A 12,273-nucleotide genomic window follows, 5' to 3' on the forward strand; every position below is an offset into this window, starting at 1 on the left:
ATTAAATTACACACACACAGTTATCCTGTTAGACACAACAGGAGAATTTAACAACATTAAGTAAAATAGTGGAGCTTTTCAGAGCAATTAAATTATTCATGTTTTATATTGGCAAAAAAAGGAAATAGGAAAATCATAGATACATTTTATTATTGTCAGTAAATTAATATGTTTTAATGTTGCTGCCCCTACTTTCGCTTCTGCTGGTGCCCAATTTTCCAAGTACTTATTTCAAGAATGTGATGCTGAATTTAAAATGGTCATGTCATACAAAAGAAAAAACATAACAGCATTATATTTGTAAATATGACTGCAATAAACATATTTAACATTAAACTATTACTGTACTTCTATTAGTTGATAGTTGTATCTATAGAAACAAGCGTACAATTAAATATGTGTAGAGAAGGTATAACTTGCTTTTAGAGCCTACTCAGAAAATATAAATAAGAAAAACTATACTGGTGGGTGTGTAATGCTCTCAGGGAGTAAGATATAAATTTACTGAGGAGGAGACATCAATGAATTATTAAATTATCTTTATTTTAATTGTCTTTATATTATTTTAATCTTTATAATCAACACATTTCCCTTATAATTAATGTAGATGTATTTATATATTTAAGTATTACAGTATGGAGGACCAAAAATGACATACGTATAAATAAATAAATAAATAAATGCACATATAAATGTAGAAATAAATAAATGTTGAAATAAATAAATGAATAAATAAATAAATGTTGAAATAAATAAATACATATATAAATACACATAGAAATGAATAAATAAATAAATATATAAAAAATAAATACACGCATGAATAATTGTATAGGTAAATAAATAAATTAATAAATACATTTCTAATTTTTTATATTTATTTTTATTTATTAATTTATATGTGCATTTATTTATTTTTTCATTTATTTATTCATTCATTTATTTCAACATTTCTACATTTATTTATTGATTTATTGCCACATTTATTAATTTATTTATTTCTGTATTTCTGCATTTGTATGATAGTTAGGTAGGCGGTCCTATCCTCGCTCTAAAGCAGGATTGGTTTTTGAGCTGCAAAAGTTTTGGTTCTACTGCTTGTCACTACCCGATCTGTACCCCCTGCCCGATTTGTTCCGCGCATGCGCACGCATGCGCATTGCAAACTGAGCAGGGGCACAGATCAGGTAGGCAATGCCAAGTTGTGGTTCCGCTCACACTGTCGCAAACAGCTTGTAAAACGCGGTTTCAAAATGAAGGACTTACGTTTTTACAGAGCTCTGAAAGAGTACATTTTAAGTGGAACATTTACTCCACCATGCAACAAAAAAATGCGCAAGGAAATGCGGCGTGTGTCTGAAAACTTCATAGCAAAAGGTAAGTTAAAATCATATCATATTTTAGAAAGGTTTGCGTTAGCTGAGGAAGCGAAGTGTCCCGTTATGTGAACTAGTTAGTATAGCTAGGTTAACTATGCTAGCTAATTTAGCTCGGAGTATTTTATTATATCAATAAGTAATTAAATATGAAACGTGTTTTTTTTCCGGCAGACAACCGATTGTTTTACACTGGACCAAATAAAACGTATATGAGACTAGTTGTTTGTACTGAGGAGGAAAAAAGGTCTGTTTTGATGGAGTGCCATAACAACTCCGGCACCGGCAACCACAACGGTGTACGAGGCACGAGAGACAGGGTGATTGCTGGATACTTCTGGCCTACCCTAATGAAAGATGTAACTGAGTGGGTATGTTGTGAAGTTATAACACAATTTCTTATTTATTTCCAGAGCGTAAAACTGCAACACAGTACATATAAATGTTTTATTTAGTATAAATATTACAGTATTATTCATACAAGGCTGAAGTTGGTTTGATATTCGCAGCTCCTGATTCGTTTGGTTGTATGTACACTACCTTCCATCACTTACTTTCTCCAGTTTTACTTTAACGTGCTGTTCTAGTGTAATTCATTCATTTACTAAGTAGAAAATATCTTAACTAGAGAGTTAGCCTCATACTTTAAGAGAAAACCTGGCATTAGCCTGGCCAGAGCTAATTGTATACTGTATAATATTTATTTTAATTATTGAATATATAATTAACAATTTAATATATAATGAAAAAAATATTTAATAAAATTATATTTTAAAAACCTTTGTGAGCCATACTGCACAAAAAATGAATAAAAAGCTAATGTTCCAATGTGATTTCAAATAATTTTTTCATCTTGGGCCTGACCAAATACACATGATATGAAATTGAAGTCTCCTATGTTAAGGAAAACCTAGAATTAGCCTGGCCCGAGCTGATTTTATACTGTAAAATGAATTAGCAACATGACATACGAGCCATAATGCACCAAAAATTGAATATTAAGCTGACGTTCCAGTATGATTTTGAAGGACTTTTTCATTTTGGACCAGAACAAATAAACATGAGATGAAGAGTTCTAGTATTCACAAAATCGCACTGGAATCACTGGCTTTATATTCATTAATTTTTGTGCATTATAGCTTGTATGCCATGTTGCCAGTTCGTTTTAAAGTATAAAGTATTTCAGGTTCTTCTTAAAGTAGAAGACTAAAACTCATTATATCATGTGTATTTGGCATGGCCCAAGATTAAATATCCTTCAAAATTGTACTGGACCATCAGCTTATATTAAATTTTTGCTGCATTATGGCTGTGTATGCTATGTTGCTAATTCATTTTACAGTATAAAATCAGCTCGGGCCAGGCTAATTCTAGGTTTTCCTTAAAATAGGAGACTAGAATTTCATATCATTTATCAGTATCAGTATTTGGTCTGGCCCAAGATGAAAAAATTCTTAAAATCACACTGGATTTTTTTTTTGAGCGCAACGGCTTTTAAAATATTATTGTATTTTTTAAATTATATATAAAATTTATTAATTTAATATTCAGTAATTAAAATAAATATTTTACAGTTAACAGTTAGCTCTGGCCAGGCTAATGCCAGGTTTTCCCTTAAGGTAGGAGGCTAATTCTCTATTTAAGATGTTTTCTACTTAGGAAATGAATGAATTACACTAGAACAGAAAATAAGTGGAAGGTCGTGTATATAAAATTGCATTTTATAACATAATGTATATTTACATAGTTAATAAACAGCTGTACTGCTTTTCTTCATTATAGCTCCTTCAGTGTTGATATGTGAGGTGTTAAATATAATATGCGGAACAGTTTGTGAACGCTCCCTTTAGTTCACGGTGGTTCAGTGAAGCGGCAGCTGCGAATATCAAACCAACTTCAGCCTCATATTATTTATTCAGTAGAAACAAAAGAAATCTTTCATAGATAGTTACCAAGATTCTGATTTTGTATAAAAATAGTGTAACAAAAACAAAGTAATGTAACGACAAATATTATTGTGCACGAAATTATATAGCACACCCCTTGTTCTAATATGTATTTATGATATGCATTTTATTTTACTTTTTAGACACTGTCCCAACTTAATTCTTCTTTTTTTTGTTTTTTTTTAGGTGAAGTGTTGTCGCCGCTGCCAACTAAATGACCCCATGAAGACGGGGACACCAGTGTTACATTCTATTAAGGTATTCCAAATTCTGTTTTGTTTAATAGAGAAAATAAATGTTTTGAAAGGTAATGGAAAATATGTGTTTAGGTGAAGGCTGCATGGGAGGTGATTGGCCTGGATTTAATTGGCCCACTGCGAGAAACTGGTCAAAAAAACAAGTATGTGTTGACCATGACTGATTTATATACAAAGTGGGTTGTTGCTGAGCCACTGCAAAATAAGACTGCAACTGAAGTGTCAGCAGCCATCATAAAGACACTCTACTTGTTCGGCATGGTCAAGAAAATTATTACTGACCAAGGGAGAGAGTTCGTTAATGAGGTAAAAGTCTAGTATAATGTGAATTCTTAACATTGATATTTATCTTAATTAGCACACATGTTTTTCTGACATTCTGCTATGCACACTGTATTTCCTTTTTGATGATTTGCACACAGCTGAATGAAAACATCTTTGCAACTCTGAAAATCAAACATGCTGTCTCAAGTGCCTACCACCCTCAGACAAATGGGCAGGTAATTTTCAACATAATTTTATTTGACATTTCCCTGTAATGTTAAAAAAAAATAGGAAATGTTTTAATTGTTGTTTTTTTTTATATATATATATAGGATGAGCGAACAAATCAAAATGTCAAACGTTTATTGCGGAAGTATGTAAATGAAAGCCATAATGATTGGGACATCCATTTACCTGCAGTTGTGTATGGTATTAACACTGCTAAGCAAGTGGGTATTCATTATACATTCATTATGGTCGATATATAATGTAATCGATATATAATGTTTTATTTCTGATAACTTAATTTGTTTTTAACCAGTCTTCAACCAGGCACACCCCGTATTTCTTATTCTTCCATCGGCACCCTCATTTGCCAGAGGTTATGAACGCCTGTCCCATGGGAGAAGACTTTAAAATTGCTGACCCAGAAGATGATCTTGACACCCGAGTAAATGAAATGAAAATTTTAAATGAGAAGGTTAGGTCCAAATTCATGTAGTCTGACCACAGAAGTTTTTTTTAATTCAATGGCATGTAGTAAAGTGTAATTTTTTTTTTTCAGGTGCTTAGCAACATTGAAAATGCGCAGAAAAGACAACAAAAGTCTTACAGGAACCGTAAGAGAAAGCTAATGAGCACAATCAGTCCTGGCGATGAGGTCTTGATTTCTCAAGATTTCAATATAAAACAGAGAAAAGACACCCTTGCTGACCGCCACAAAGGTCCTTTCACTGTGGATAGTATCTCTAAAAAGGGTGTGGCATCAGTGGTGAAAGATAATGGGACTCGATGTTGCATCAATGTCTCACGGCTAAGGCCTTTCTACAGGTTGGAAAGTAAGAGCTAAGTAGTGTTTTTTTTGTAATGGTTGACATGTAAGGTGTATATTGTAAAGTTTATTTTATTAATATTAGACTTAATTTTTTTTATTGTCTCTTCAGATCATGGAGCAGTTCCATGTGTGTCACTTCAGGACCATGAGTATGGTACACCTGATGAAGCAACAGACCATCCTTATGCTTTTTCTGGAGAGAAATGGGAAAAAGACTTGGGTCCTCTCCAGGAAAAACTGGTAGGGGATGATTCCACCTAGCCCATTCCAAATTTCACTCTCCTTCACACACTGTTAGACACTACCAATAATTTTTTGCAATCGTATATTCAGACCATCTCTCACATATCACACCATTCTCACCCCCCCTCCCTTGCTAACTCTTTTAATTGCAGTTGAAATATGTCCTGGACAAAAGCCTTCCAGCAGCAGAATTGATTGTTAAAGATGACAATATCTGTCTTACACGTGAGGACTTGTGGAGTCTTGGGTTAAATCAGTGCATGGAGTCTACTGTAAGTATATTCATGTTGCAGCATGCTTGCTCAAAGGCACAGAAATAGTTTTTTTTGTGTGTAATTTATGCCTTTATTTTGTTTTATTACGTCTAGATTGGGAATGCATGTTTTAAGATCATCAGAGAAGCTGCTCAAAAACATGTAATTAATTACAGAAGCTCAAACATTGTTATTTTGTATACTTCTTCATGGGTACTTGTATACATTTGCTAATCTTGTTGTGTTGTAAATAGGGGAAAGATGTTTACATTGCTGACATGTATGTGGTTCCCACATGGAAAACGATGAATGTGGACCCACTCTCAAGTTTACCGGTAAAGTGAAGTTAAACACACACACAGACAGACAGTTGCACATTAATGCAATGATTTCTGTACAATGCACAGTAGTTGAATGGTTGCATTTTCTTTCTCTACACCAGAACAATCTGTGTTCCAAGAATGCGATTTTGTTCCCTGCATGTAGTATGCAACAGAATCAACTGGATCACTATTTGCTATGTGTTGAGTTACAGTTTCAAAAAATAGATATTCAGATTTTTAGAATGAAGTTTGTTGATTAGCTTATCATTTTGAAATATGTCCATTGCAGGTTTTACTGGTTGTGGAGAGAGAGATAATTTTTCTAGATTCTGTACTCCCTGGTGGTTTTGGAGATGACTCGTACAAAACGATATTTAGGTTAAGAGAGAGGAAAAAGTTGCCCTTGTTCAGTGGCTTTTACCAATAATATTTTACGCAAGAGCCATGTTCTGTGGCTGCTGATTTACACAAAAGCCTTGTTCTATGGCTGATGATTTACAAAAAGCCTTGTTCTATGGCTGAAAATTAACAAAAAGCCTTGTTCTATGGCTGCTTATTTATAGCTTTGTTCTTTTGTTTTATGTTTACGCAGAAGCCTTGTTCGATGGCTGTAGGATTAGGTCTCATTTTATGAAACTAGACCATGGAGAACAATTGTATGACTATAGGTTTCAGTAAGTGTGTGTCCATAATTAATTTTTTTTCCCATTTTATGTGCAGACATATTGCAGGCCAGATTGACCCAAGACCCTGGACAGAGAAGACCGGCAGAAGTTTTGATGTAAAGCCTTTTCTTTATTTTCTTACTGGGTTATATAAAACTCTGGACATCAGTTGGCTTAAATGTAATGTAAGACTATAGATATTTTCTTTTGAAGAGAATTTTCTACTGTGATTTTGGGAAACTGAGCCATGACTAGCCCACCAGTTGATACTTTTTGCTATATTCATTCGTCTTCTTTCCACCATACATTCTTTCTTGTCCAGACCTAGGGACTTTCTGTCTATTTTACACAATTTGAAACAATCTCTATCTTCAGCACATCTACTTCATGTATTAATGGCTTTTGGCAGTAACTCAGTAAGGGGGAACCTAAGCTTACTTTAGTGAAGCACTTGTCTACATCTGTTTCTATTGGTTCAACACCTTTACTTAACAGTAATATTTAATATTTTGTTTCCAGCACTTCCCTCAACAAACTTCTGGGAACTACTGTGGCATCCTTATACTCATTGTAAGCATCCTTTTAAGTTGTGATAAGCAGCATTTTGAGTTATTGGGTATAATAGAGAGATTTATTTTTTTACAGTATGCCCTCTGTATCTGCACCAATACCCCATTTATCTTCACAGAGGTCAGTTGCATCTATTAATATAGAAAAAAATTGTCTGATCATTGTTATATATGTTTTAGAATGATGTGCCATTAATCCGCCAGTGGTGGTGCATCCTCCTGATGGAAAGATTTCAGATTGAAGGGTAAGGCCACTCTGCTAAAGTATTCATGCCTTTTCTGCATTTTATTTCATTTGATTACCTGCTGATTAAGTTTTTTGATTCAACAGACATGGCCAGAGGTTTGCTTTCTGGACTGACAAGGCTAGCAGGCTATTGCAAGGGACCCTTCAGCCACTTTTTAGGGTATCTAGGTCAATCACTTCAGACATTCCACCTCATGTGCAAACCATGGTCAACCGCACAGCCCAAGAAAAGAAGCTGGTAGACTTTGCTGTACAAGACCATGGAGTCCGGCAACATTTGTTGGTATGTTTGTCACACATTAACAATGTTTGTTATTTACAATTTGCACATTGTTTTACCATTACAGTGTTATAAGCAAATAAGCAAAAGGCCTTATAATTCATGCTTGTTGTCACCATGTGTTGGGGGACTTTTTTTTTTTTTTTTTTTTTTTATGTGGATTTACAGTCCAAAACTTTTAACATAAACTACTTTTGACATTCAACTAGAAATGTTAAATGTTTGCTCATGTTTTGATGAAGTGCTTTTGGCACTTTGCCTTTTGCCTTTTGACCTCTGTGGAAAAGAGCCTTCGAAGTGGCTCAGCAGAATCCAGAAGGGATCATCTCTACGGGTGCCAGTGTACCTGGACTCGGAGGAAGAACAGGACTCCCTATTTTTCTATCTTCAGGATGTCCTGAAATCTGCACCAGTAGAATTCCACATTGAGGATCAAGTGCAGTTCATTTTGGATGTTTTGTTCCCAGAGGTAAGGTTACTAGGTATGCAGTAAATATCTATTAACAATGTTAAATAGCCTGTTGTGACTTAAGTTACATAAAAATTTTAATCAAATGTATCTTTTTTTAAAATCCAATAGAGTAGTACTGTGAGACCATGATAACCACAATACATTTTCTCAGACAGTTATTGGGTCATTTTCAGCAGTGACACTAACGCTAATGCTGGAGTTTTTAAACACCTCAGTTTCACTTGCTTGACCTGAATAGTCCACCGGCGGTGGACATCCAGTGAGCATTGATGAAGGACTAGAGTATTGACAGCACCAACTATGCAGCAACAGACTCAGAGCTTCTATCTGACTTTACATATACACTGTGGTGCAGATAGGTAGGAGTGTCTAATAGAATGAGAGACAATAAATGGACACAGTGTTTAAAAACTCCAGCAGCACTGATATATCTGATCCACTCACTGTACCAGCACAACATGCACTAACACCTCATACACCACCGCCATTGCTAATCACTTCTAATCACTGCACTGCAGTGCTGAATCTTTATAATGCAGTTTTATAATTTATATTTAATTTTTTTAACCCTTTTGTTAGTGCATCACCCAAGCCATGTCTACACTACAGGGAATAACTATACAAGAGGCTGAAGAGTTGTTTCTTTCAGGTCCTAACTACAGCAGAAGGTAAAAACAGTTACCTGTGTTTGAAATATCTGTATGAATGTTTATTTATTGTGACTACCATTTTAATTGGGTGGGTGGTTGCGTGTTTGTGTCGGGGTACTTTGAGTTGGGGAGGGTGGGTTTTTGTGTTGTGGTGGGTGTTTGTGTCGGGGGGGTTGGGTGTGTTGGGGTGAGGTGGGGTGGGAGTGGGGTGAGGTGGGGTGTGTTGAGGTGGGGTGGGGTGTGTTGGGGTGAGGTGAGGTGGGAGTGGGGCGGGGTGAGGTGGGAGTGGGGCGGGGTGAGGTGGGAGTGGTGTCATTTTTGGTCCTCCATAGTACAGCTCAAACACACACACACAAAAACCTATACAGTATGTGTGTATATGTACAGTACTGTGAAAATGTTTTAGGCCGATGCAAATTTCTTAAAACCAATCATCTCAATATTAAGTTGAGTTAATATTGAGTTTTACTTGGCAAAGGTACCACGTATTAAAACAGATACAAATAAAAATAAATACGGTAAAAAGTAACAAGAAGTCCACAGGTGCCAAACCTTTGTTTGGGCGAACCTATTAAACCAATGTTTTTCATAGTACAAAGTAGGGCTGTGAATCTTTGGGAATCCCAAAATTCGATTCAAAATTGATTCTTGGGGTCACAATTCAATTTTTTCCTGATTCTTTCAAATCAGTTGGATTTCTTTTTCTTCATCCTCCATACTTTAGCGGCGCAACAACAAACACTGTAACACAACACTACATGCCCCTCTGTAGCCTAATAGGGAGAGGCAGTAAGAGCACTGTCGTGGGGAGCTTTTTAACTGTACCGCGGAGCTCAGCTAGTTAAAGAAACAGTCTGGGGTCTCCGTTCTCGTATTTGGTCTTCATAATGCATGCATAATGTTGTTACCCCTGTCTTAACTTTTGGAACATGTTACAGGCATCAAATTCAAAATGAGTGAATATTTGCAACATTAAATTTCTTGTCTTTGTAGTGTATTCAATTGAATGAGTTAAAAAGAATTTGCAAATTGTAATCTGTTTCTGTTTTCTTTTTTTCCCTTTATTTTTTAAATATGTAAACTTTATGAATTAAACGTAAATTTAATATAAATCTTTGTTTTATGTCTTTCTTTGAGCTTCCAGACAAAGTTTTTCTCTACTTCTCTACTAACACTAATTGAGTAAACAGAATACTCTATTTAAACCAATGGTAAATTCCTTATTTGTGTTTCCTATAATAATATATAATAATCATATTGATGTACTGATGTACAAAGTGGTTATTTACATAAATTTTATGTACAAATAGCTTGTAGCTTGTAGTAGTAGGAATAACATTGTAGGTTCCTGAACCTCCTAGTTCTTAGAAAACAAATTCACCAACAGTAAAAGACAAAGTACCTTCAGTTACAAAAGTTTTGCTTAACTTGTGTTGGGCACTGGACCAAGTTCGGTGGCAGGATCTCAGCCAGCTTCAAGAACAGTCAGAAACCAGTGTAGGCCCAGTCCTGGTCCTACGTTCAAAAAGACACTGGGCCGAGTCCGGTGACCGAATCTCAGCCAGCTTTGAGGAGTCAGAAACCAAATAAGGCCCAGACTTGGTCCTACGTTCAAAAAGACACTGGGCCAAGTTCAGTGGCCGGATCTCAGCCAGCTTCCAGAACAGTCAGAAACCAGTGCAGGCCCAGACCTGGTCCTACATTCAAAAAGACACTGGGCCGAGTCCGGTGACCGACTCTCAGCCAGCTTCGAGGAGTCAGAAACCGAATAAGGCCCAGACTTGGTCCTACGTTCAAAAATACACTGGGCCGAGTCCGGTGGCCGGTTCTGGGCCACCTTTGAGGACAGTCAGAAACCAGCTAAGGCCCAGTACTGGGCCAGCACTCGGTGGCTATCTGGGGACTAAAGTAATGTTTGTTGTTGTTTTAACGTTGAATCAACATTTAATGTTCAATGGTTGTGCTAATGTTGAAATTTTAACGTTAAATCAACATAATATCCTCAACCTTCTGCCTTTTGAATTTGCCTTTTACATTTCATCACCATAATTTCTAAAAACAGTTGGATGAAGGAATTAAACAGTGTTTTACTTCTATTTGCAATAATTGTTTTTTTTATTTAACATGTTCATTTTCTAATAGTTTTACTGTTTTAGTGTTCTTGAGATCAGATGTTGAATTGATAGTGATGGTGGGTAACTTTCATTACACCCAGATTTACTGCAGTGATGTAAGTTTATTGTTAACACTTTTTTAACCAGAGGATTTTCTAATTTTAGTGAGCTATAGGTTATTAAGGGTTGAACATATGACGTTGAAACAACGTTGCTATATCAACGTTGATTCACTTTTAAAAATCAACAGTTGATTCAACATTGATTCAACCATAACATCTACGTTGATTTAACGTTTATTCAACGTTGAAATGCCAGCTGAATTTTTCAATATCTTTTTCTAATTTGAAACCAAAAATACAAAAAACTTTTATTATTATTATTGTACAAAATGTATTTATTTAATAGCTTTAATGAATAATCTCATTCTCATTCTGTCATGAAACTCCATCTTTTTGGTTCTTGCCCAGAACTAAATTACTGAATTACTTGTTTGACTGTTATTTTCTGAATTCAGAATTCTACAAACTTGACAGAACCGATATTTTTATAAGGGTTTGATTTTATCAAGAAAACATTTTTCTTATATAAACAAAAATGTAAATTTAATGTTAAATGGTTGCGAACGCTGAACTTTTAACATTAGCTCAACATAATGTCCTCAACCTTCTGCCTTTTAAATTAGCATTTTACATTTTCACTTTCATTTGTCATAATTGCTTTTTAATTTGGCACCAATTCTTTACCATACCTGGGGGTATGTTTATGTTCTATTTGTTTTACTGTTGTATTTTTGAGAACAAATATTGAATCAGAGTGGTGGGTAGAATTTTTTATACTCAGCTTTACTACAATTATTTTATTGTTAACACTCTGTTAACTAGGATTTTCTACTTTTATCTAATTGTAGTAATAAAAGCTTTTTCTTTGTAGTTGAACAGTTCCTACGACGATTATATTCAGGGAGAGAGAGAATAAAAATCAAATTGTTAATTTTTCATCATGGCATACAAATTTTCAGCATCCTGAATGTAAGGTATGGTTTATTAAAGGTTGAGCTTACGGCATTGAAACAACGTTGCCATATCAACATTGATTTACTTATCAAAACTACTCAACTAGGGGTGTCAACGTTAAAGCGTTAACGCACGCTGTTAATTTGTAATCAGTAACGCGTTACTATTTTGCAAGTTAATTAAGGCACCAAGTTTGACTTGGTTTGAGTTCGGCCTTAAACTGGCCCGCCCCCGCCCAACGCAACTCCTGCACTGCACTGCTCCTCATCTCTGATATTTTTTAAATATTAAAATTAAGCTGAAATCCTCACAACCAATTTTACAGTCCAATTTATCATGCATTCTTTATTCCAGCACCCTCTTTTGATTTTATTTCCCATCAAACATACATATATATACTATTATTTTTATTTACACCACTAATATACATATAATTGCATTTTACATTTCTTACATTCATTCTTTTACGTACATTTAAATATCCACTATAATAATTTGCGTCTGAAGAAAAACAAATGCGATTAATCCCAGTTAATCACAGAA

General features: G+C 35.0%; 1 protein-coding gene across 3 annotated transcripts; it reads left to right on the forward strand.

Moving 5' to 3' along the window:
* Positions 1 to 3,970: 3,970 nt before the first annotated feature.
* LOC125803024 (uncharacterized) lies at positions 3,971 to 7,520 on the forward strand. Of its 3 annotated transcripts, XR_007440077.1 has the most exons (6): positions 3,971 to 4,079; positions 4,176 to 5,137; positions 5,293 to 6,498; positions 6,902 to 6,952; positions 7,028 to 7,072; positions 7,132 to 7,520. XR_007440077.1 is itself a non-coding variant. In XM_049481772.1 (5 exons), exons 2-5 carry the CDS (start codon positions 4,448 to 4,450, stop codon positions 5,458 to 5,460), a joined length of 669 nt encoding a protein of 222 aa, XP_049337729.1. In that variant the 5' UTR covers positions 3,985 to 4,079; positions 4,176 to 4,447; the 3' UTR covers positions 5,461 to 5,863. The 3 variants fall into 3 exon arrangements, 2 of the variants coding, with proteins under 2 accessions (XP_049337729.1, XP_049337730.1); XM_049481772.1 differs by lacking the exons at positions 6,902 to 6,952; positions 7,028 to 7,072; positions 7,132 to 7,520 and having other exon boundaries at positions 3,985 to 4,079; positions 4,176 to 4,543; positions 4,628 to 4,901; positions 5,007 to 5,137; positions 5,293 to 5,863; XM_049481773.1 differs by lacking the exons at positions 6,902 to 6,952; positions 7,028 to 7,072; positions 7,132 to 7,520 and having other exon boundaries at positions 4,001 to 4,543; positions 4,628 to 4,901; positions 5,007 to 5,137; positions 5,293 to 5,863.
* The last annotated feature ends 4,753 nt before the right edge of the window (positions 7,521 to 12,273 follow it).

Source organism: Astyanax mexicanus, chromosome 7, assembly GCF_023375975.1.
Source record: "Astyanax mexicanus isolate ESR-SI-001 chromosome 7, AstMex3_surface, whole genome shotgun sequence".
NCBI classification, from domain to species: Eukaryota; Metazoa; Chordata; class Actinopteri; order Characiformes; family Acestrorhamphidae; genus Astyanax; species Astyanax mexicanus.

Coding starts and splice junctions, on each gene's coding strand:
- LOC125803024 (XM_049481772.1), top strand. CDS start 4,448: ATGAACGCCTGTCCCATGGGAGAAGACTTTAAAATTGCTGACCCAGAA. Junction 4,902..5,006: donor GCCTTTCTACAGGTTGGAAA/GTAAGAGCTAAG, acceptor TTGTCTCTTCAG/ATCATGGAGCAGTTCCATGT. Junction 5,138..5,292: donor GTCCTCTCCAGGAAAAACTG/GTAGGGGATGAT, acceptor TTTTAATTGCAG/TTGAAATATGTCCTGGACAA.